General features: G+C 40.8%; 1 protein-coding gene across 2 annotated transcripts in view; it reads right to left on the reverse strand.

Annotated features, from left to right (window-relative positions):
- The window catches only part of CLVS2 (clavesin 2), a 181,533-nt gene that overhangs the window by 113,542 nt on the left and 41,419 nt on the right, over positions 1-26,572 (reverse strand). The window contains exons 1-4 of one of the 2 annotated variants that reach the window (XR_014065601.1): positions 22,445-22,522; positions 21,393-21,477; positions 6,430-6,595; positions 5,094-5,938 (exon numbers count right to left, since the gene is read on the reverse strand). Coding sequence is in view for 1 of the 2 variants with exons in the window: in XM_081530543.1 (XP_081386669.1) it covers positions 5,094-5,482 (389 nt within the window). In the remaining variant the exon portion in view is untranslated. Of the gene's footprint in view, positions 1-5,093; positions 5,939-6,429; positions 6,596-21,392; positions 21,478-22,444; positions 22,585-26,572 lie in introns of those variants that run through there. The other variant, XM_081530543.1, reaches the window with a different exon arrangement.

The following is a 26,572-nucleotide window of genomic DNA, read 5'->3' on the forward strand; positions in this document are numbered from 1 at the left end:
GGATCTAGACCACAATCGACTTTCATTCCAAACTTCCTTTCTTAAGGTAGTGTAATCTGCTCTAGCTTCTGGGTACATTATCATCACATTCTGTTGATGAAATCAGGTGGAAAATGTGAAGGTATTGCTGAGTCCTAAAGCAGGGTACCGTCACTCATGAAAGCAAGACACCATGTAAGGCATGGAGGACTACTGCATCATCGTGCTGCAGGGTATCAATTCAATTGCTTTTAATTTTGTGGAATCTACTTTTGCTTTCAGAAATTATGTTGGACAATTTGAAAGAAAGAAGATAAGATTATGTGAATCTTTTCCAAGGATAGCCTGCTCAATAAATGTAATAAATCACCTGAACCTGTTCTATGTTATTTTAGAAAAGAATGAAACTAGAACACTTCCTAACACCATACACAAAAATAAACTCAAAATGGATTAAAGATCTAAACGTAAGACCAGAAACTATAAAACTCCTAGAGGAAAACATAGGCAAAACACTCTCCGACATAAATCACAGCAGGATCCTCCACGACCCACCTCCCAGAATATTGGAAATAAAAGCAAAAATAAACAAATGGGACCTAATTAAAATTAAAAGCTTTTGCACAACAAAGGAAACTATAAGCAAGGTGAAAAGACAGCCTTCAGAATGGGAGAAAATAATAGCAAACGAAGCAACAGACAAACAATTAATCTCAAAAATATACAAGCAACTTCTGCAGCTGAATTCCCGAAAAATAAATGACCCAATCAAAAAATGGGCCAAAGAACTAAACAGACATTTCTCCAAAGAAGACATACAGATGGCTAACAAACACATGAAAAGATGCTCAACATCACTCATTATTAGAGAAATGCAAATCAAAACCACAATGAGGTATCATTTCACACCAGTCAGAATGGCTGCTATCCAAAAGTCTACAAGCAATAAATGCTGGAGAGGGTGTGGAGAAAAGGGAACCCTCTTACACTGTTGGTGGGAATGCAAACTAGTACAGCCACTATGAAGAACAGTGTGGAGATTCCTTAAAAAACTGGGAATAGAACTGCCATATGACCCAGCAATCCCTCTGCTGGGCATACACACCGAAGAAACCAGAATTGAAAGAGACGCGTGTACCCCAATGTTCATCGCAGCACTGTTTACAATAGCCAGGACATGGAAGCAACCTAGATGTCCATCAGCAGACGAATGGATAAGGAAGCTGTGGTACATATACACAATGGAATATTATTCAGCCATTAAAAAAAATACATTTGAATCGGTTCTACTGAGATGGATGAAACTGGAGCCCATTATACAGAGTGAAGTAAGCCAGAAAGAAAAACACCAATACAGTATACTAATGCATATATATGGAATTTGAAAGATGGTAACGATAACCCTATATGCGAGACAGAATAAGAGACACAGATGCATAGAACAATTTTATGGACTATGAGGGAGAAGGTGAGGGTGGGACGTTCTGGGAGAATAGCATTGAAACATGTATATTATCACATGTGAAACAGAACACCATTCCATGTTCGATGCATGAGATAAAGGCTCAGGGCCGGGGCAATGGGATGACCCAGAGGGATGGGATGGGGAGGGAGGTGGGTGGGGGGTCCAGGAAGAGGAACCCATGTAAACCCATGGCTGATTCATGTCAATGTATGGCAAAAACTATTACAATATTGTAAAGTAATTAGCCCCCAACTAAAATGAATAAATTTATAAAAAAAAAAAAAAGAACTACAGACCACACTGAAAGACATTTTGACATTTCAGCATTTCGATTATTTTTTTATTTTTATTAGGTGGGCACACTGTAAATATTATACCTTTGTCTTACCGATGATTCCATATTTCTTGTAAAGGCTTTGGAAATGGTCCAGTTAATATGAGACTCAGTTTTGTTTTTGCTTTTTGTTATACAGATCAATTACTTCATGGGTCTTTACAAAGTTTTTCAAAATTCACAAATAATATTTTGCTTATCCCCTTTGGAAAGTTGGAAATAAAAGGGAAGGGTGTATTTTCTTCTACCTCATTTCTAGAATTTCCCTATGTAACCCTGATCAGTTCCCACCTATTCTTTCTTTAAAACAATGCTATTTTGTTTCTTCTAAAAATGTGTTTGTTTGTTTTTTAAAGTTACTGAAAGCCAGACAACTCACTGAACAACTCAAGGAAGATGGCTAGAAGTATGTTGAGATGTGCAGTCTTCTCCAGCCCAGGTTGTTTGGGCTGGAGGGATCAGAGCAGGAAGGTGAAAACACCTGAGTCACAGGACAGGGGAGGGATGAGGAGCAAGAGAATCTGGCACATGGCATATCCAGCTAACAGAACAGTCATAAGGTAAACATCTAGGGAAGGTGGCAGAAACTTCTGTAGGAGTCAGGTCTGATAAGCCCTGAAGATGTATAGTGGAGGAAGGAAGAGGATTCAGGCTGAAGGCAGGAAAAGGGCTAGTAACACCTTGGTACTGTCAGAAAGACAGCTGTCCTGCTGGTTTCAGAGCAGGGCAGAGACAGTCCTTATGCACACGTTCCCATGATAAAGCTTCACAGAAGATGCCACGAGGATGGACCTGTTTATCCACTGCTGCTGCTGCTGCTAAGTCACTTCAGTCGTGTCCAACTCTTTGCGACCCTATGGACTGGATGTAGCCTTCCAGGCTCCTATGTCCATGGGATTTCCCAGGCAACGATACTGGAGTGGGTTGCCATGCCCTCCTCCAGAGGATCTTCCTGACCCAGGGATCGAACCCATGTCTCTTATGTCTCCTGCATTGGCAGGTGGGTTCTTTACCACTAGCTCAATATGCATACTTAGATCTGGGATGGGGGTGGCAAAAGGCAAGGAGAAACAAGGGGGGACTTTTTTTAAAGAATATAGGAGGAGGAAACTCACCTGAATTTTAGACAAGCTCTAAATACTGTGTATACCTTTTGACCTTGAAGTACTATTACTTCTTGATCATACCTATTCATTTAAACTTTAGAAATAGAATTCACAATTATTAGTCTATATGTCCTGTAGGGTATTTTTACAGGACATAGATTTTCATTTTAATGTCCCATATACATTAATGTCATATATTATGTTGATTTAAAGAAATAATTCTATATGTCAATTAATTAGTTCCCTCCCATTGTAGATTTCTAGGGAGATATATTTTGATTACTAGCAACTTATACTTTATATGAAAGCATGAGATAGACAACTAAAACATAGCTTCTTTAATAAATCCAGAATAATCACCTTCTCATATAGGTGAGAACTATACAAGTGATTTTCAACTCAATTATGTTTATAAATCAATGTGAATATTAGATCACTTATAAAAATAAATGAAAATAGGTCTGATGTATATTCATGTCTATAAGGGCTATCTGCCTCCCTAAGGATATCTTTAACAGACTCTGACACATATTTAAACATACCATTTCCACAGCTCCCATTCCACGGTAGCTCAATAAACTAAGTTCCTACCTAACTGACATATGAAATATTAGATTCTTTCTTGAATAAATTTTTTTGACTTTGATCTACACAATAATTGGTTTGCATAAATCTTCAATGTACTTCTTAGATGAAATAAAAACTTTTTAAAGAGAAATTGTGGTCAAAGAATGGCATTTCATGAGACTTTAAACTTTGCTACCTGATAAAAAGTAGAGTAAAATCTCTATAAATAACCAAAGTAACAAACAGAAAGAGAACTTCATTTCACCTCAATGGCTAACTCTTTCTATAAGTGTCTTAGCTTTATGATTCTTTAGGTAGTAATTTATCTTTTTATTTACCTAAAAAGGAATTAGAGTAGTTCTCAACCTAAAATTAAAGAGAAAAGGAGACAAACTGATGAGTTAAACACCTGTTAAAAATATTAATTTGCATTCTAAAATTCCAAGACTCTGAGAAGCCTATCTAGAGACCTATAAGATCTATAAGGTTTCTCAGTAACTATAAAGTCTTTTAAAATTGCTCCAGAGATGGTTTAAACTAACCAGATGCATCAAAAATTACGGTTCACAGAACTAAAAATATACTGACGTTTTAACAACAGGCTTCCTATGATTCATAATTCTGGTAACATTTTTAAGTTTCATGAAATTTATTTAACTTCGAAGTTAACTGAAACTACCTTTCACAAGAGTCTTTTATAATTTCTTATATCTTTCAATCTAAGAAAATAATTCCCCGACTGAGGAAGTAGAAATCATAGTCTGTTATTTTCTACTGTCATGTAGATGAAATAAGAATATTAGTTCTCCTCTATTAAAAAGACAAAGAGCTCAAAAAAGTCTACCAACTGACAGATCTGAACATTTTTCACTTCCTTCCAAAAGATGAAAAATCACATCAGACAGGAAACACATTCTTTAGATTAGTGACAGGTGTAGAACAAGCACACCAGTCAGCCTTTATTTTCGGTGTCGGCTGCACGCTCAGCAACAGAGGGGACAACTCTTCCTTTTTATTGAAGTGACACACATCATATTATTCCTTCAGCTACACATCACCAAGCAGAAAAGTTCCCAAGCAATAAAGCTACTTGATATTGGTTGAATGCCAGGCTCTTCTTTAAAAACAAAATAAAATTGCAGTGCTGGAGAGAGAGAGATGAAAAGGAGGAGGAGGACATGGAGGAGAAGGAAGGTAGTGATGATGAATCTAGCTTAAGAATTTCTTTAGAAAAAAAAACACAAGAATTTCTTTAGAGAGGAAAGAGGGAAAGTTGTCTCTATTCTCAAACTCATTTCTTCACAGAACAGTAAACTTATTCAGGAGCTGAAAAATTTAGCGGCTTTATTTAGAAGCCAAATGATTTAGATTACACAGCACAATAATATGGTTCAGAATATACTTAAATCTCCAGTAGAAAAAGGGTGCTAGTGAAGTAAGAGTTTCAACTGTAAAAATAAAAGCCCCCGCCACCCCCCAAGGCGGCCACCAAAAACTCTTGTCTTAGTTCGGGTTTCTCTTTTTCCCACGAGCCAGATAAACAGTACCATCAAAGCAGTAAAAGGGTGACACTACTCAAGACACATTCTGGAAAATGGGAGAGTAAAAGAAGACCCAGCACAAGACGACATTTAGGACTTACCTGCTCTGATCCCAGTTGGCAGCGAAAAGGACCAGAATCTTCCTGCCATAGTGGTCCAGATTGGCCAGGCCCCCAGGGAAACCATCCTTCAGTGCCTGCTTGATGCCAGGGTCAGTGGCCTTGAAGCTTTTGAACATGTCCAGGTTCTGCTGCCGGTACTCAAAGTATTGGGCCAGGAGGCGGAAGGCCTCAAAGTGATGAAACTTCCTAGCCCGCAAGAAGCGTAAGATGAAGGCGTCGTCTGTGCGGAGAAAACCAATGTCCGGCCTAGTGATGACCATGTCCCTCACCTCCTGGATGTCCTGGTGCAGCGTGTCCGGATTCTCGTTGAGCTCCAGGCGGGCTTTCTCCAGGGTCTCAGGAGAGAGACCTGCTTGTAAATGAGTCATTGTCCTGCGTGTTCCTGAGCCTTGCCTCTCTCTCGCTGACTGTCCCACCACCAAGCTGGCCCTAGCCACCACAGCACTCCGGCCTCCAGACCTCCCTGCTGCCTGCTTCCTCTTCTTTACAGGAAATGATTTGTCTTGGTGTCCAATCAAGTACCCTGTTGCTCCTGCTTTCCTGCACCTTTTCTCTGAAAGATAGGAACTTCTTTCCCCACCCCTCCCTAAAAACAACGTCCCGCTTTGGTTCCCTCTTCCGTTTCCTCCAAAGCCCTCCTGTGGCCCAGGACCCCTCTTCTTGTCCTCTCTCTCTCTTAACAAAACACCCCTAACTGCACCCAACACAGGGGGTACTGATCTTGGTACCGTCCTCTTCTCTTCCGAGATGGAACAAAAACAACCCCCACGCACATCTCAGCCCCAGCACTGTGATGCTTCTGCGGTCCCTGCTGAACGATGCTCCTGCCAGGGATAACGATGGAAATTCTGATTAATAATAAGGTGGCTCTTCAGCGCGCTGAGCTCGGGGCGGGGGAGAGAGAGCGTCTTTGCCAGAAGGAAAAAGAGAGAGAAAGAGAGGGGAACGGAGCTTATTTCTCCTACTTATTCAGAGATGCTATTTCTAAGACATTTGTGGGATTCCGTTGAAAACGATTAGGATCCAATTAGGTGGCGACTGCAGAGAGCGCACCTTGCCTCCTCCCCTCCTGGATACACCGTGATCTCTTAAGGCACCAGAAGGGTTTTTGGTGGCGTTGGCACCCGCGTGGGCTTCCCCCTCCCAACCCCACCCCCAACTTCTGCCTGCCTCTAGCCCTTTATTTCAACGGACTTGCTGCGAAGGGGGGTGGGGGAGAGGGATATCTCTCCGTGAAGGTACATTTCAAATGCGAGGCTGGGGAGGAGGAGAGGATGGGAAAGAGGAGTGGAAGATAAAATTAAAATGTCTCTACCTTTTCTACAATGCCCCAAAGCAAGAGAGAAGAAAGCGCAGCCGGCTCCTACCAGCAAACCCGGAGGCGGGGACGCTAAGCAATGCGGCACTCCCTGGCATCCATCAGCCGCGGCTTCTGAGGCGGCGGCGGCGGCGGCGGCGATCGCAGCATCAACTCCTCCTCTCTGTGGGATGGAGCGAGCAGAGAAGAGGGACGGCAGCGGGGACCCGGGCAGAAGACGCACTGGGGAGCAGCCCCGACCACATCGTCGGCAGCCGCTTCCTCTCCCCGCGGGAGGGGTGGGGGTGGGGTGGGGGGTAGACCAGAGCTAGGGCCACCGCTGTCCCAAGTCCTCGCCCAGCCCTGCCATTCTCGCCTGCCGGAGAAGAGAAGGAAGGGAGCGAGAATCGAACGCCTGGATGGAGGAGGCCACGCGGGCAGCAGCCGCCTTTGTGCGCTCGGAGCCGCTGGGGCCGAGAGCGCGGCTGCTGCGGGCCCCGGGCCCTCACCCTGTGCGCGCCCGGGCGGCCGAAGTCAGACGCGCCCCTCCGGGCTGCCGCCCCGGCCGCTGCTGCTGCTGCTGCTGCTGCTGCGGCTCCGGCTGCCGCTGCTAAAAGAGGACTCGGCTCAGCCCAACTCCTCTCTAATTATCCCAGCACAGATCTCGCTGCGACGTAAGCACTCACTCAGCTCGCGCACGCACTCCGCTCCTCTCACCCTGACTCGTTTGGATAGGACCGCAATTTCCGTGGCATTCAGATATCCCGAGCCCCAAGTTTAGGCTGCTCCTGGTCCCCACGCTCCCGGGCTGGCTACTCGGGACGGGCATCGCGGGGCCAGGCCGAGTAGCGACGCCCCGCAGCCTCCCCACGCCCCTCTCTCACCCTTTGTGTGCAAGACCCTTGAGCTGCCCGGCGGCGAGTGGCTGTTGTAGATGGTAATTCAGCGACACAACATTTTCTAGTTCCTGTAGGAGGTAATTTTGATGTGGAAGAAGTAGGGAAACATTTTGTACTTTCCGCATTTGTTATTGACAGAAATGTTGAATTTAGAAAAGACCAGAGTGGTTGCACAGCATTGGGCTGATGATTAAGCCTCCGGAGGAACTTATATGAATAGTATTTCAACCACTCTGGCTGCCAAATTCCTATTGAAGAGGATGGAAATGAGCCCGGGGTGGGGGTGGGGGGCCCCGTTTTTAGAGGAAGGAAAAACAGGCACTCCTTGACTTCTCATCTCACAATAAAACATGTTTCTGGAGATGCATTTGATAGTTCCCTCAGTTTGATACGTCTGTATATTAGAATCATCATGATTGAACAGAAGTCTTTGAGGTTAAGATGACTGTCTAAGGGTTTGAGAAAAATGAATGTTTTGCATTTTCAAAGCATAGCATGTATTACTGAGCCTGTCACTTTATAAACTTTTGGCTTATAAAGTATCGAATGAGGTCCTGAGTTCAGGTTAACTCAGTGCAATAAATATCTACTGAGCTCCACTGGGTGTGAGTCATTGTCCTAGAGTCTATGGCTGGGTGGTCTTGAAGATAAGAAAACTTTGTATGTGATGACTATTAGAACCTTCAGATTAAAGAAACAGGCTTTCTGTTATTCCTCTCATGGTGATGGTGCTGACAAAGAGAAAGAAGAGGGGTGGCACACCTGTATACCACTTTATTAATTAAATCAACGCAAAGTAAAGCAGGGACCAGAATAAGAAAAATTGTACATACAGATAGTCATTATCCTCAAAGAATAAGGGAGGTGAAAATAAACCATATATAAACACACACACATCTATATGTATATATATGTACACATATATACATATAGGTGGTGTTAGTGGTAAAAAAAAAAAATCACCTGCCAATACAAGAGACTTAAGAGAAAGGGTTAGATCCCTGGGTGGGAAGATCCCCTGGAGGAGGGCTTGGCAACCCACTCCAGTATTCTTGCCTGGAGAGTCCCATGGATAGAGGAGCCTGGCAGGGTACAGTCCATAGGGTCGCAAAGAGTTGGATACCACTGAAATGACTTAGCACACAGCACTTAGCACTATATATCTTATATATATGCACTATATATATTCAAAGTCCTTCTAGGACTTTATGTGTTTATGACTCTTAAAAGTATTCTGAGTGCAACATGAATTGTTAAAATATTTGGGTTTCTATTTCAAAAAAAATTGAAAAATTCAATGTAGGACAGTATTCAGGTTGCAATTTCTAACTGAGGAAAATGATTCATATCAAATGCATAGAGAGGTTTTAACTATCACCAATAAGGAGACACAGTTCTCCACGGGTCTCATGTTTCTTCATGTCTTATGAGCAAGGCACTAACTATCCTTTTTTTGAGACCATCTTTTCAAGGCTGTGCGCATAGTGAGCAGCTTTGGAAGAGCCTTAGAAGCTGCAGATAGTACTTCCATCTGAAGGAAGGACTGGTTTGCTTAGGGCTTTAGAGGAAGAGAGATATTGTCTCTCTCCTGAACAGAGGGCAAGCAGATTTATTTGGTCTCCTTCAACTCAACAGTTACTCTCCTGTAACGCCTCCCACTGGGTATGCTTGTGGGAATTGGGCTCAGAAAACCAGCCCCAAATATGCTGATGCTCAGACCACTTGCTGAGTCGGAGTCTTTCATCTGTAACCCAGGACTTTTGCATCCATGAAACTGTGGCCATCTAACTAGTTGGCTTGCAGGAAGGGTTAAATCTCAAATCCTTCAAGGTGCTTAAAATTGCTTAATTTTGTTCTCTGAGATGGAAATATTAAACTATATTTTTAGAGAAGAATTTATAAAATAAAACCATTGAAATGGTATAACCCATATTTAGTGATGATGTTTTCATTATATATCAATAATACAATTGCCTCAAAAAGGTTCATTTCAACATATCAGTATATGATATAGATCACTTCTGTCATGCATTAGCATTGTTGGAGTTGGTCAGTTAGTTGTATTTACAAACTACTAAGTCCTTCAATGATTGTACTTTTATTCTGTCTCCCTTGTACATTTGATATCAGTTCTGAAGCCAAAATAAATATGTAAAGCCTTCTAGAATGAAACAAGATATTTATCCAGAGCATTTAATTCTCATTCAAAATTAACTCACTTTGACAAATTAATGGAAAGTAATGTAAAAACTGTTGTTGTTCAGTTACTAATTCATGTCCAACTCTTTGCCACCCCATGGACTACAGCAATATAGAAACTGCAATATGAAAATAAATTAACTAAGCAACAGGAATAATTAAATCATAATTGGAAAATGATTAAATTAAGGACTTCAGGTGTTTTCAAGCAACCAAAAGGACAGTTTGCTTTACTGTTATACTAAAATGGAGAGAGTGGTTTTTGTTTTAAAGCATTTTATCCCATTTGTTGTCCAATAAAATATACGTACCATAAGAGGCACAAAACGAGATGTACAATTCAGTGACATATTATAAAGTAAACACCCACCCAGTTTAAGGAATAGAACATTGCAGGTACCCAAAAAAGCCCCCTTATCCTCCCCTCATAACTACTGGCTTTGCTTCCCAAAAAACGAAACCATTCTATCTTCATTTTGAAAATAATCACTTCAAATCACTTGTCATTCTTTAAAATTTTGCAAACTAAGTAACTATGCCCTACAAATTAGTCTTTTTTCTTTGACTTAAATAAATATAATCATTCATATGTGATTTTGTGATTGGTCACTTTCTTTCAATATTATGTTTGTAAGATTCACCTAACTGGTTGCATGTAGTTATTTCATCCATAATCAGTGATGACACATAGAATTCCATTTTACAAATGATATTCTTATCCATTCTCCTGTTCATGAAAATTGTGTTGTTTTCTCTTTGAGACTATTAGGAGTTGTGATGTATGAACATTCTGGTGCAAGTTTCTTAGTGCATGTGGACATAACCTAGGAATGAAATTGCTGGGTCGTGTGGAATATACATTTTCAAATTCAGTTGTTATCATTGTTGCTTAGTTACTCGGTTGTGTCCAACTCTTTTTCAACCTCATGGACTGTAGCCTGTCGGGCTCCTCTGTCCATGGAATTTCCCAGGCAAGAATACTGGAGCAGGTTGCCATCAACCCAGGGATGGGCCCCATGTCTCCTGTATTGGCAGATGGATTCTTTACTGCTGAGCCACCAGAGGATGCTATCAAATTCAGTAAACAATGCCAAACTATTTATATCCTAATGATTGCGCCATTTCACCCTGCCTCCAACAGTATGTAAGGTTGCTCACTGTAACACAGTTCTCATAAGTTCTTATTATTGTCTATCATTTTAACTGTATTTTAATTAAAACCATGTTTTGATTTTAAACAGGAGAATTTCATAGTGGTTTTCATATATATTTCCATGATTGCTAATGAGGTTATGAAGTTTCCATACATTTGACCATTTGTATAACCTTTTTTGTGAGGTATCATTTTGAGAATTTTGCCCACTTTTAGAGTGGATTGTGTATTATAGTTATAGTTCTTTATAGATTCAGAATATGAATCCCTTGTTAGTTATATATGTTACAACTATCTTCTTCCAGTCTGTGACTTGTTTTTTTACTCTTTTTAATAGTGCCTTTTGATTAACGTAATTTAAAATTTTAGCGTAGTTTTATTTTTTCCTACATATAGTGTTTTTGTGTCCTACTCAAGAATGTTTTAGGTCACTGAGCTATTCTCTGATATTACCTTTTAGTTGTTTTATTCTTTTGCATTTCACACTTGGACCTCCTGCGGTCCACCTGAGACTGAGTTTAGTGCAGGGTGTGGGAAAGATCAAGCATTGGTTTTCTTCCTTATGTGAATATCCAATTGATTCAGCACCATTTACTGAGACTATTTATTGAAAAGGCTATGTTTTTCCTAATGAGCAGGAAAGCTACCACTGCCACAAAATAACTGTCTGTATATACATCGATTTTAACTCTATACAAATTTTAAGTCCCACAAGACATCATTGTTTTACAACCAATATTTCTCAGTGTTTCTCAAAGTAGGTGCCCCAGGCCAGTACCATTAGCATCATCTGGGAAGTTGTTAAAAATGTAACTTCCCAGCCCTGACATACTGAATCAGAAATCCTGGTGAGGGATCTCAAACTGTCCCCTGAACAGCCTTTCAGGCTTTTATAATTTACACTAAAGTTTGACAATTGTTGCTCTAGATTTACATACACATTTATCCTTTTCATTATTCTTCATCCCAAATTATCATTTATAGTCTCTATTGTGATAGTTAATAGGCAAGATTCTTTCATCCAGAGGTTTATTTTGTTTTTTTCTCCCTCTCTCTTTTTTTTCCTATATAGGTAGCACTACAGATAAGGGTATGGTCTTTAATAGTATTGCATAGATGAGGTGTTGCAGAAGTAGTTGACAAATTGTCATTTCATCTTAGTATTGTATTACTGGTAATATCACACCTTCACAGAAACCAGTAATGGGAAATTGATCCAGCTATCCCCTTGATGAACAAATGCTTCCCAGAGACCCTATTTCATGCAGTCTAGGTGACTGAACTGCTCTCTCCTTTCTTTCAGAGAAGTAAATGTACTCAAGGTGATTACATTAAATTATTAGCCTGACAGTTTTTGTTAAATTTATAATACATATTATATATTTTTTAATTATTATTTTGTATCACAGATCTATATTAAATTAATTTCTTAGTTATTTTATTTTACTTTGCAAAGTTGTTTCCTACTTTTAAATAAGACTTCACTGAAAAGACTTGCCTGGATCACTTCATTCTATGTGTCAATAGTTCCGCTATAGCTGTGCAGATGAAACTAGATTAAAATAATCATTAAGGACCAACTCAGGGAAAAAGATTCCATAAATGGTTTAAGAGGGTGTGTGTATGTGTGTGTGTGTGTGTGTGTGTGTGTGTGTGAAGGTCTGGATGGATGTATATGAACCTCAGCTATTTTTAACACAATCACCAACTGAATGCTCATTCCCTGGGCAGAAGTTTTTATAAGCAACTGCTGCTGCTGCTGCTAAGTCGCTTCAGTCGTGTCCAACTCTGTGCGACCCCATAGATGGCAGCCCACCAGGCTCCACCATCCCTGGGATTCTCCAGGCAAGAATACTGGAATGGGTTGCCATTTCCTTCTCCAGTGCATGAAAGGGAAAAGTGAAATTGAAGTCACTCAGTCGTGTCTGACTCTTAGCGACCCCATGGACTGTAGCCTACCAGGCTCCTCTGTCCATGGGATTTTCCAGGCAAGAGTACTGGAGTGGGGTGCCATTGCCTTCTCCACTAGCCCCCAAATGAGTCCCCCCCAAATACAATACTAAAGAGCCTGTAAAACTGAAGATACTTCAAGAGAAAAACATGTAGAAAACTAATGTTATGCTGAATTTCCAGACTTGTCACTCTGTAAATAAAGGCAGCATATCCAGGCTTGTCCGTGGCAGTGAATATGCTTGTGACTAAATGTCATCCTGTTGATGTCTCATCGTTAGATAAGAACAATTTCAGTTCTGCTTCATTGCTCTTACTTTGTGGCATATAATTTCAGTTATAACATATTTTCATACCAACTGCTCAAACTTGAATCTCTTTCATTTTCATTCTCCAAAATATTGAGAATCCTGTTATTACATCATATCTGTTACCAGTCAGCTAATAGGACCTAGGTTTGTTCTAATGGAACATAATTAGCTAAACTTCATGAAAGTTTGAAGTAAATTTTGTACAAAAAGCACATGGAAGTCGTACATATGTTTGCCCTGCTTATAGCCCCAATGTCCAGCACACATTAAATGCTCCAAGAGGCCACCATTGAGAACAAGTGGAAGAAAGGTAAAACTTGTGGAGTTAAAAAAAAAATCCCTACGTGTTCCAACTGTAAGTGAGTATTTTTAAGTGGAAATAGACCACATAATATACCAGTGAAATATTTTAGATTCTTAAAAGCAATTGTATTTGACATTTGACTGTATGTTATAAATTGATTTTCTAGGATTTCTTTTGCAGTTCAGTTAAATCATCCTTTGAAAGTGCCTTCCTTAGATATCCATTGGGTCACTTCCTTTTAGGCTACAGTTACAAACATTCAAGTGCCTTTCCCAAACTGTTTATCTTCTGGCTTACTAGAGAGGATTATGTAGTAGAAGAAAGTCTTGAAACTGTCCAGCTGGATCTTTGTTGACAGATTTTTAAGATGACACTCTTACGGATACAAAGAGTACTTTAAACATCATTCTAGTAAGTCACGGACAATCCTCGGATGAAGTTTGAAAAAAACAAAATGTTTTTTAAAGATAGGAATGCAGTTTCAGTTCTCTGAAAATTCATTTATTCTTTCACCAAATATTTATTGAAAACCAATGTAGACCCTGTGCTAGACAACTTTTGGTTCCTTTTTAGCTCACCACTGTATAATACATCGGAGAAGACAATGGCACCTCACTCCAGTACTCTTGCCTGGGAAACCCTATGGACAGAGGAGCCTGGTAGGCTGCAGCCCATGGGGTCGCGAAGAGTCAGATATGACTGAGCGACTTCACTTTCACTTTTCACTTTCATGCACTGGAGAAGGAAATGGCAACCCAGTCCAATATTCTTGCCTGGAGAATCCTGGAGACGAAGAAGCCTGGTGGGCTGCCATCTATGGGGTCGCACAGAGTCGGACACGACTGAAGCGACTTAGCAGCAGCAGCAGCAGTATAATACATTGTAGCTAAATTATCTGAGCTATTAGAGGATTAATTTGCAAAAGCCTCATTTTCAGGGTTGTTTTGCTAAGGTCATGTTTTCTGGTTTCAGATTGGCACAGGTCTGTAAATTCAAACAGAATCCTCTGGGATAGTGACCATTACAGGTGATAACTGTGGCTTTTCAAACTGATGCTGTAACCTAAAGGGCATCCTTTAGCATCCCTTTAGGAGCACCTAAATTTCATCCAAAACAGGTTTCCTCAACCTATTTAAGATGTCATCCAATGACCTCATAGGTAAGATAAACCTTTGGGTGTTGTGCAATCTCTGGAAAGCTTGCTTATCTAGTTTTCTTCCACTCAAATAAGTATAGAATACAACCTAGAGTCCTTACAAAATGTCTGTTCAGTTCAGTTCAGTCACTCAGTGGTGTCCGACTCTTTGCAACCCCACGGACTGCAGCACGCCATACTTCCCTGTCCATCACCAACACCCAGAGCTTGCTCAAACCCATGTCCATTGAGTTGGTGATGCCATCCAACTATTTAATCCTCGGTGGTCCCCTTCTCCTGCCTCCAATCTTTGCCAGCATCAGTGTCTTTTCCAATGAGTCAGCTCTTCACATCAGGTGGCCAAAGTATTGGAATGAATATTCAGGACTGATTTCCTTTAGGATGGATTGGTTTGATCTCCTGCAGTCCAAGGGACTCTCAAGTGTCTTCTCCAACACGACAGTTCAAAAGCATCAATTCTTCTCTGCTCAGCTTTGTTTACAGTCCAACAGTCACATCCATACGTGACTACTGGAAAAGCCATAGCTTTGACTAGATGGACCTTTGTCAGCATCAGAACAAGACCCAGTTTCCTCCACAGTCAGTCTCTCCCGTCAGGAAGCTTCCATAAGCCTCTTATCCTTATCCATCTGAGGGCGGGCAGAATGAAAACCACAGTCACAGAAAACTAATCAAACTGATCACATGGACCACAGCCTTGTCTAACTCAATGAAACTATGAGCCATGCTGTGTAGGGCCACCCAAGATGAATGGGTCATGGTGGAGAGTTCTAACAAAACATGGTCCACTGGAGAATGGAATAGCAAGCCATTTCAGTATTCTTGCCTTGAGAACCCCATGAACAGTAAGAAAAGGCGAAAAGATGTGTCTGTTGGTTCCCTGTAATTAGGAGTAATTGGCCTTGGTTTCATCAGTTGACATGAAGCTTAGCTGGTTTCTGTGTCAGAGTAACCAGACGTATTTGATAGTAGTTCTGATGACAGGTTTCCCTTTAGCAATGTCAGCAGCTACTTTACCTTCTCTACCTCTGGTTGATCCAGCTTCTCACAGCTGGATCCAATCTGCTTCTGAAGATTCCAGCCCTTCTCAGCTTCCCAGGTCAATCAAAACAAAAGTAAGGTGTCCACCAGAGTTTCCAGATTCAGATGGCATTAGGGACCCAGCAGCAGGGTATCTTAAAATGTGAAGCAGCCTGTGTAAGGCCATAGGGAGTGCTGGTAACTGTGACAAATGTGAAGCATATTTAACTCTCAGATCTTCTGATTTCTTTCCACACTATGTGTATGTGTGTGTGTTAGTCACTCAGTCGTGTCTGACTCTTTGCAACCCCCTGAACTGTAGCCCACCAGGTTCCTCTGTCCATGGGATTCTCCAGGCAAGAATACTGGAGTGGATAACCATTACTAAGCTCCCAAAACATCTGCTGGGCTGTCAGTTTCCATCCTTTGATGTAAGCTAGTATTTTCTGCCTAAGCTTCTTCTCTATCATGCTTCAAACCTGAGACTTTGTGAACCACTCTCCCTGCAGCTTCCAGATGCTCAAGTTGGTTGTGCTGCCCCACTGACCTCTGCAGCCCCTCAGCTTTATCAGCCAAGCTCCCTGGGACATGGTGTGCCAGAAGTTCATTCCCATATGATCCGTGAGTCACAACACCTCATAACTCCCTCATATCTGACACACAAGTGGGATCATTCTGCAGGATTGAGCTATGAAGCCTGCCTCAGACACTTCCATGCTGAACAGCCATCTGTTACTCTGTTTTGCTGGTTCTGGTTGCTCTCCTTGTGGCCAGAATATTGCCTTGTGTCTGAAACCAGGCATCACTCCTCAACAGCAAATTTCTCCAGAAGTTGACCAGGAACTCTCTGACTTGTGAATGTTCTCCCTCCAGTCTGAGCACTGGAGGCTGCACCATCACTTTCTGCACCTGCAGCCAAGCTGCCAGAGTCACGGTCAAGGGCATGTCTCTCCTGCAACCCTGTGTGGGAAAGAGATAGGCCCTTCCGGAGAACGGAGCCCAGCAGCATCTCAGAGAGAGATTTTCTGGCTCCACATTTCTGCTTTACCCAGCTAACAATTGTCCTGAGTCTACCAAAATTACAATTCAAGGAAGAATATACCTTGAATAGGCCAGAATATGCCTTCTGTTTTCCACTCAGTGGATTATGCAAGTTCCTCCTCACATTTCAAGAAACTGATGAGGAATTTTATGTTGGCTACCAGATGCAAAGCTGTCCGTAACATACAGGCCAGGGTACGCTGCCCTTAAAATTTGCATTTGGCTCAGTCAACCTGCTAGCTGTCCATTTTCGTACTACTTGATTCCAAAGGGTGAAAGACATATCTACTATAAATACTTCCCCCCACCTCAGCAACTCTGCAGCAAGTGCCTGTCAAATTACTGTGGAAAAGTTAGTATGGAAAAGATCTGAAGGACTCTCACGAAGAAGCAAAATTTAATTTAAAAAATAGCATTTTAATGAAAAACAGTAGCCATTTCTCCAATTAGTAGTAATTTTCTCCAATTAGAAGTTTCAAATTGTCTATTTCTCATTCACTCAGTCATGTCTGACTCTTTGCAACCCAATGGATGGTAGCCTGCCAGGCTCCCCTGCCCATAGAATTTTTCAGGCAAGAATACTGGAGTGTGTTGCCATTTTCTTCTCCGGGGGATCTTCCTGACCCAGGGATTGAACCTGTGTCTCCTGCATTGACAGGAGGATTCTTTACTACTGTGCCACAAACACTAATCACTAGAAAATAATATCTTGTTTCTATCTTTTGATCTTATAACCCTCAAGAAGCTACAAAACAAGACTTTAAAGATAGTTGACATTTTCTAGGATCCAAGTTACAAAAGAATTTTGTAATCGTTTGATGTATATTCATTATGGAGAAGAATAAATAAAGCACGGGTGTCATGATTTCAAAATTAATTGAACAATAAGTGACTTCATATGACTGTAAAAATTCCTAAAATATAAAATAACTGATGGAAAAATGTGTGGCCCAGTTCTTCAAAATACCCCATGCTTCATATAATGGATTTACTCACTATTCCCCATTATCATCTTATGGTTTCTTCCAGAACTACCCTTTGCTCACTGCTCACAGCTTCAGAGCAGAGCTCAAGTCAAAAACGTGGTCTGGCTTCCCAACAGAGGGTGCTACAAACTTGAATGAGCTTGGCTAACATTCAGGGGCCAAAAGTACAGTGGTCTCTTGGGGTCTGGGCTATCAAAAGCTAATTGAAAGTAGGATTGCCTGATTCAGAAAAAAAGAGAACAAAATTGCCTGAATCAGACAAAAAAACTGATTTTCAAATAACAAAATTTTAGCTGGAATATGACCTGTGAAATAACTGAGATATATTTATACTAAAAAAAAAAAAAAAAAAATCCAAATCTAACCTGGACAGCCCACTGGTTTATCTGCTGTGCTGTGCTTAGTCACTCAGATGTGTCCAACTCTTTGTGACCCCATGGACTATAGCCTGTCAGGTTCCTCTGTCCATGAGGATTCTCCAGGCAAAAATATTGCAGTGAGTTGCCATGCCCTTCTCCAGGAGATCTTCCCAACCCAGCAATCGAACCTGCGTCTTCCGCATTGCAGGCGGATTCTTTACTGTGTGAGCCATACCAGGGTAGCCTTAGTTGAAAAGCCTGTTGCCCACAGAGGGGAAGAAAGAAACTTTAACAGTAAAAGACAGGGCCTGTTTAATCAATACCAGAAATGGAAGCAGGGAAGATATAGGCAAGGAGCTGGTGAGTAAGACCAGGCTCATACTAATGGCACTGAACCTGTCATCGAGAAGCTTGGGCTGCGGGACAGTGGGATAGCCGTGATGGAGAATAGGAGCACTGGATCCGGGAGGCACTTCCCACTGGAACTCAACATGGGTTTCTGTAATCTGGGAAGCCGGTCATTTGATTGATCTGGTCCAGCTTACAGGATTGCGTTGACCCTTGTAGGGAGGGCAGAGGCTCCAGGACACTGCTTTGTCTCATGCAAGGGAATTGAAAGGCTGGAGAGTTACAAGTTTAGAGAAACTCAATGGATGTTTGAGTTAAATGTGTCTTTTGAGATAATCCCAGCCTTTGAAGTGTTCTTGGTTTAAAGGACCCAGAAATAGCAGGCACAGTGGGATCTGCTTGCATCCACAAGGAGATACTTGGATTTCCTGGATAAAAGGATTAAATTTTATTTGTAGTGACTTCCCAACACCTGATGCAATGGTGTCTCAAAGGAGCTGCTGTGGATGTTTATGTTAATGCTTTGTGATTATGAAACTGAAAATTATTTTTCTCCAAAGGCAAAAATGGAACTTTCAGAGTCTCGAGAACTGTATATTTGTTTCAGAAATGATCAATGAATCAAAATGTAATTGAGACTTTCAAAAAGAGGGGAATAAATAATCTGGTAAAAAATAATTGCATCTCTTTATACTATAAAGCTGAAATATTTCACTGTGAATACTAAAACTATTGAAGCTAAATCTGTGCAAGACCAAGTACTCCTGTCTTACAGAAAATGTTAGATATCTTCCAGTGACAGAGTGATTTTAACGTGACCAGGATTTAAGTTATTGGATGAGTAAGGAGTACCATGTGGAGGAACAATGGACTTTATTAATATCTGGTGATGTGCTTCTGGAATTATGTCCCATCTTCTCCCCTTCTCATCAACTAGCTCAGTGTCTGGACTGGCCCTGCTCACCTGTATAAACAGCACAGCCCTTCTACCAAATGAACTGCAGCATTCACAAGGAAGACTGGTATCTTAGCCTAAGAGGCTTAACCCTGGAAAAAAATCGTTCTGAGCACAAAATACCGTATTAGACACCATGAGAATAAGGAAATGGCATGTAATTAGGAACACCAGTCAAAGCAAGAGCTTTAGTTTAGCTCATAAGCTTTATCTTTTATTATAATGCCCAGACTGTCTGGTTTACATGAGAATTTACTTCTCCTGCAAGGCTTAAGCCATCTTCTAAAGTTCATTTTACTGTTTGTATAAAAATACGTTTTAAGCTTTTTCAAAATTGAGAATTTCTCATAGTGTCAAATAATAAATCAACATTATACTAATCCTGATTAGTGGTCATTTGACTATCAGGAAAATGACAGAATGAAAATGTATTCTTAGTTTATCTCCTGAGGAGGTGTCACCAAGTTCATAATGTTGGTAACTGTTCAGGTGAAGGCAGGGAGATAAAATCAAAGAGGAGCACCTTGGGCTTTAAGCAATTTGGCATTATTTTATTTTATAGTATATAACTGGGTGTAAGGGTTACATCATAATATACTTTCTATGTCTATGTCTTGCATGTTTCACAATAAGCTTTTAAGAAACCAGAGTTGCTTCAATAAGATATATACTTTGGTAACTCAAATATACAAATCAAAGTATGTGATACACATTTATTTAGCATGATTTTTATCTTTAGGTACACAATTATCCTTCCTGTTTGATGTCTCTATATTTATCCAATTACAAGTCAAAGAATAACATTTTGATGATTTTGTTATTTTTTAAAAATGTTGTTGTTTATGGGGTTTTTCAACCTCCCAAACCTCTCTGACTCCCACCCTACCTCTCTCCTCCCCACTCATCTCCTTTAAACCTCCTTTTCAAAAGGCTATTTAAAGTCTTTGGCACCAAGAAAAATTTAACACCAAGGAAGAAGAAACAGAAGCAGATCCCTGTAAACTGTGTAAGAAGATTAGACTCTATCCTAAGGAGAATGGACCAATGCAAAGCAGGAAGTCACCTGGCAAGATGACTACCTTGACCACAGAGGTGCCAGTCCCTGCCCTTGGACCACAGTGAACTTTGTATCTCCTCCTTAAACCCCTTCACCAGATTTCTATTTCCCTCAGTTTAAAGTCCAAATATTATCTGAACCTTGCATACCTCTTGACTCATTTCTCTTGTCATTCACTCAGCTTCAGTAAAATCAACCTCCTAGCATAGCCTTGAAAGTATAAGTACTGCACAGTCTCACTTCTGAGCCTTTCCACACTCTGCTCCCTAATCCTGGAACATACTTCTTCTGTCCTGCACTGTAGTGGAAACAACTATTAATCATCCAAGGCTCAGTTTGAAACCAACCTCATTACACGACCTCTGGCTAAGATTGATCTGAGCTTCTACTCTACTCATAACACTGTATGATAACCTTACTGTATCACATATCAAGCTCTGGTGTAATTGCCTGCTTTCTCTTGTTTTTCCTGTTCCTTAATATGTATGGGCTTCCCTGATAACTCAGTTGGTAAAAAATCCACCTGCAATGCAGGAGACCCCGGTTTGATTCCTGGGTGGGGAAGATCTGCTGGAGAAGGAGTAAAATACCCACTCCAGTATTCTTGGGCTTCCCTTGTGGCTCAGCTGGTAAAGAATCTGCCCACAGTGTGGGAGACCTGGGTTCGATCCCTGGATTGGGAAGATCCCCTGGAGAAGGAAAAGGCTACCCATTTCAGTATCCTAGCCTGGAGAATTCATGGACTGTATAGTCCATGAGGTCGCAAAGAGTCGGACATGACTGAGCGACTTTCACTTTCACTTTAAAGTCAGGGCTTTGTCTTGCAGGGATGTGATAAATATATGTTCAATTAATGAGTAACACCATTTGTCTTTCTAGCTTAAGGAGTATGCCAGGTTTCTCAGTGGGTTCAAAAATTCAAATAAATATATCAAATGAAATGTGATAGCAGTAATTTAAAACAGATAAGAAAAAGCTTTATGAGTTACATGGTAGAAATTATGTGAGTAGGAGTCAAGAGACCCAATATTAATTATGTCTTTCTTACTTGCTGCACTTTAGGTTAAGTTATTTAAGATCCCTTAACCAGTTTTTTTTCACTTAACGAAGGTGTTCAGTTAGACACTTCCCAATATTTCTTTCAAATTTAAAATTCTCTACTCAGATAATAGCATCAAATGTAGGCAGCATCTATGTAAAGTATGAATGTTTCCCAGATTATTTAACTAGGAATAGGGCTTACCTGGTGCCTCAGCTGGTAAAGAATTCACCCGCCAATGTAGGAGACACAAGAGACGTGGGTTCAATCCCTGGGTTGGGAAGATCACCTGGAGAAGGAAATGGCAACACACTCCAGTAATCTTGCCTGGAAATTTTCATAGACAGAGGAGCCTGGTGGGCTACAGTTCATGGAGTCGCAAAGAGTCAGACACAACTGAGTGCACACGCACACACATGATGGTTTGTTTACTTCTATTCAGTTGTGTAAAATGGGAGTAAATGAAATAATATATGTATATTTATTAGTCATTATTATTTGATTAAATATCTTTCACATTGTTTATAAATCAGTTTGTTTTTGCGATTTTGCTATCGAGTGAAAAACTTAATTCTTAAATAAAATTGAAGTTGAAAACAAGTTTGTCTCAGTTCTAAATGTGTCTTGAAACCCACTCTTAAGTCTACTTTAAGTAATTCAATTTTAATTACTAGGATTCAATCTCAGATAGAAATTCACTTTTCAATTAAATGGTCTTTTTTTTTTCTCTGCTTCTTTTATTAGTACCTTTTTATGCATCCTTTTTTGATTAGCACAATATAGAAGCCAGCATGGATAATTCAAAATGTTAGCATTATTCTCTTTCAAATGAGTATGATTTAATGTCAGTGTGTTGCTATGAGGCCATAGAATTAGAATTTCCAGTTTTCAATGAATAAGGTAATATCACCTTTGAGAATCCACCACAAACTGTCAGAGCAAAATTAAAAGCAATTCATCAAAGAGCATACTAGCTGTCTTAGTAGAATGGACATTGATGATGTACCAATTAAAGCAAACATGACTCACTCTGAATGGAAATCAATTGACTCTATCTGTACGATAAGCATGATCTTCCCTTCACTGTCTAAGACAATGGCGCTATGAAGATGGCTGGGGAGAGAGAAATGTGTTTCATCCGTGTGTCATATACAGCTATAGCGAAGTTCAGGAAGGCTGAGGATGGTCCTAAGGAATGTGTGGCCAAGGGAAAAACAAACACAGTGCACCATGCATGTCTCCCCAGTCCAGCTGACCTGAGGAGGGTACTGGAGAGAGAACTCTGTGCGGTGCTGGCCCCGGGGAGGTCCAGGTCTTCTCCGCGGAAGAAGCCCGCACTTCCGGGAGCAGCTGGGTGAGGGGCAGAAGAGGCCCCTTCTTCCGTCATAGTCAGGGGCTGTGAATTAGGAGGACAGAAGCATAAAGTACGGGCCTTTAAAGAGTTGGGTGTCGATGTACCCCTCCCCAGACATCTCAGCGATAAATTCCACAACACATCTTCCCTATGCGACTATGTACAACACATTCAAAGATTCCCCCCCACAGTATTTTTTAAATGGAGGGGACAAAAATCTCAGTTTGTTACATAGCCCTAGAGTGGCGAGAGCTACAGCCTTAAATCTCATTGACTCCATTTGTTTGATACTGCAAACCTTTTGTGGCTTCTGCTACAGTTGAGTATAGTAGGGTGATGAGACAAGAGCGACCACCATGGAGACAGAGGAAGTAAGGAAGCCCTCTGGGTTGTGTGGATCCAGTAAACCCCACACAAATCACAAGAGCAGCTGCTTTGACTAAAAAGCTTCCTGTAATTCTATGCCATTTTCCCCACAAAAAAACTGTTTAATTCTATAATGTTATTGCTTATGCCATTTCCTCCACAAAAACTATTTAATTCTACAATGTTATTTCCAGGTGGAGCTAGTGGTAAAGAACCCACCTACAAAAGCAGGAGACATAAGAGACAAGAGTTCAACACCTGGGTCAGGAAGATCCCCTGGAGGAGGGCATGGCAACCCACTCCAGTAATCTTGTCTGGAGAATCCCATGGACAGATTAGCCTGGCAGGCTAAAGTCCATGGGGTTGCAAAGAGTCAAACACAACTGAAGTGACTTAGCATGGCACAGCATATAGCACATTTAGAAAAACTGCTGATTAAAACCTTCTTTCTAGAACTTTCTGTCTCGGAGTAGACCTTTATTTTAGCATGTTTTTCTCTATGACACAATTGTAAGCTCTTAAAAGTCAGTTCCCTTGGCTGTTTCATCTTAGCATATTTCACAACCACAATATATGGTACTCTCCAAAGAGATAAAGCTTCAGTATCTTTGTGTCTAATTGAACATCATTTAATTTAACCAGTTCAAAATATTCTTACTTTTAAAAAAATTAGAGGAAAACATAATTTCTTGCAAAAAGTATGTCACTGCAGTCTCCATGAGCAGCTAGTGATCAATAAGAATTCGTGTGAGAAGATTCACTTAGTCACCATGTTAGACAAGAAAAATGCCCAAACACACAGGTTACAGATCTGACACTTAATATAAGCAGTAGTATGCAAAATGTAGCATTTTTCTTGCTATTACTACATAATAATGCTGCTGCTGCCGCTGCTAAGTCGCTTCAGTCGTGTCCGACTCTGTGCGACCCCATAGACGGCAGCCCACCAGGCTCCCCCATCCCTGGGATTCTCCAGGCAAGAACACTGGAGTGGGTTGCCATTTCCTTCTCCAATGCGTGAAAGTGAAGTCGCACAGTCGTGTCCAACTCTTCGCGACCCCATGGACTGTAGCCTACCAGGCTCCTCCATCCATGGGATTTTCCAGGCAAGAGTACTGGAGTGGGGTGCCATTGCCTTCTCCGACGTAATAATAAAGCCTCTAAATGAAGAATGAAAACATCTGTTCATTACATGGTGTTCTATTGACAAAAGACTAAAAGTCAAATGATCTAAAGGTGTATATACTTTATATACCCTATATGGTGGTGGCAGTTTAGTCATAAAGTTGTGTCTGACTCTTGCAACCCCATGGACTGTAGCCCGTCAGGCTCCTCTGTCCGTGGAATTTCCCAGGCAAGAGTGCTGGAGTGGGTTGTCATTTCCTACACCATGGGATCTTCCTGACCCAGGATTGAACCTGCATCTCCTGCATTGGCAGGTGTGTTCTTTACCAACTAAGCTAACAGGGAAGCCCATATACACTATATATTCAATCAGTTACTAAATAGCTACCTGCTCGACATCAGTTGAGCAAAACATTTGGTGAAGTGACTTAACTTTATGCATTTCAGACAACAATCTGATACTGTACAGATAATGTCTTTAATTCATTTTTTATATACTTGTTCTTCCATTTAACACATACTTATTTGGTGCTTTTATGCTGAGTTTCTATTAAAGTTGCCATTGTATTCGAGATTAACAGAGTATGTATGTATGTATACATCTTTGTATGTATGTATACATTCTTTGTTGGAGAAGGAAATGGCAACCCACTCCAATATACTTGCCTGGGAAATCCCATGGACAGAGGATCCTGGTGAGCCACAGTCCAAGGGGTTACAAAAAGTGAGTCACGACTTAGCGATTAAACAACAGCAACATACATTCTTTGTATGTATTCATTGTAACAGCACAGCATTTGTCTCTGAGGTAAAAGACATTTCAAAAATTCCACTTTAGAAAAGAGAACTGAGGACACAGAGGAGAAAGGTGCATGACTGAAATCTCATTAATGTGTGCCTGAGTCAGGATTGTCACTCAAGGGAACTAGAAGCTTGCCAAGGCTCCTTTTCACTCTCTACTACTTGAGCTTATCTAGAGGTGTTAGAGGAAGCACACTGACTGAAACCACCCACCCTGGCCAGGCGCCACAGTAACCATTTGCATGAGCTGTTTTACAACAGGAGGTCCTGAAAAGAACACAGAACTAATAACCCACCACCACCCAGAAGAGTTCGGGAAAGGTCAAAACCTTTCCCATCACGTGTCCAACCACCTCCCAGAATCCTTCTCTCTGGCATCCATCTTGGCTGAACAAGGCGTGCACCACCAGGAAGCACTCTGAGTCAGAATGATTGGCTAAAGACAACCCCGAAACTAGTCCCTTCACCATAAAACCTGGGACTGCGAGCCACGTGCAGAGCAGCTCTCCTGGGTTCCCTTACCCTACTGCTCTCCACCCGGGAGCCCTTTCCCAATAAAATCTCTTGCTTTGTCAGCACATGTGTCTCCTTGGAGAATTCATCTCTGAGTGTTAGACAAGAGCCCAATTTCAGGCCCTGGAAGGGGTCCCTCTTCCTGCAACAGAGGGATGACTGTGATTTTCATATTCATTTGAATGTTTTTCTTGCACAATTCTTACTCTTTAACAAGAGCTCTATGCAAACGATATTATTTTACTTATAAGTGAAGTGACATGATGTCTGGGATCTACTTTAAAGCACATGTTAGGAAAAAAAGTAGAACATAGTGGAAAGTTTAAAAATAATTGGGATAATGTTGATAATTGTTGAAGCTGGGTTATGGATATAAGTGACTTTGCTCTGCTAGTCTCTCTAATTTTGTGTATTTTGAAAATCTCCCTAATGAAAAGTTAAAGGAAATAAAGAGGATTTTGAAATGCACACTCGGGAGCATAGATGGTAAATTATTCAAGTAAATGGTTCCTTGTGATACTGACAAGAGGATAATTTTGGAGAGAGTCCAAAATTACAATTTTTAGAGTTTTAGACCTGGATAGTCTACTTAATTTCATCCCCTTTCAATAGAGCTTTCACTTTCCAAAATGTTCACTGTGATTCAAATTATTCCATGGAGTAACCAAACAGTCAAAGGGAAAATTATGCATAAAAAACAAAAAATTAAAATTCCGTCTCAAGACAATGGATAAGAAGAACTATGTGGAAAAGGGAAATTACTGTATAAGAAAATACAATATATAATATTATTTTCAAATTCTATTATACTATGACTTGGCACACTCAAATTTAAGACTTCAATGAAACCTAGAATATATTGCTTCAAATATTTCAAGAATAAAACTAAGAATACATACAAATTTAATATAGTGTTGAGAAGAAAAATGAATTGTTTGAGTTTGAAAACCATGATGTTGTACAACTACTTTATTCTGAGACCCTTACATGGTACTTCAGAGAAAGAGTGACACAGGAAAGTGACTACAGATCCTTCGTGATGGCGCCACAGAGTAGGTGTGACAGCCTTCAGCGTGTCACCTGTGAAAGTGAAGGAGTATAAACTAAAAATGTAGAAGTAAAATGGAGATGAAAGTCATCAGGCTTGCGCCTATTCATCGTGACACAAAAGTAATATTTAGCCCAAGAGATTAAATGTCCCCTGGAGAATCAGCTAGTACTGGTT

Source organism: Giraffa tippelskirchi, chromosome 9 (genome assembly GCF_054371585.1).
Source record: "Giraffa tippelskirchi isolate mGirTip1 chromosome 9, T2T-mGirTip1v1.2.pri, whole genome shotgun sequence".
Classification (NCBI taxonomy): Eukaryota; Metazoa; Chordata; class Mammalia; order Artiodactyla; family Giraffidae; genus Giraffa; species Giraffa tippelskirchi.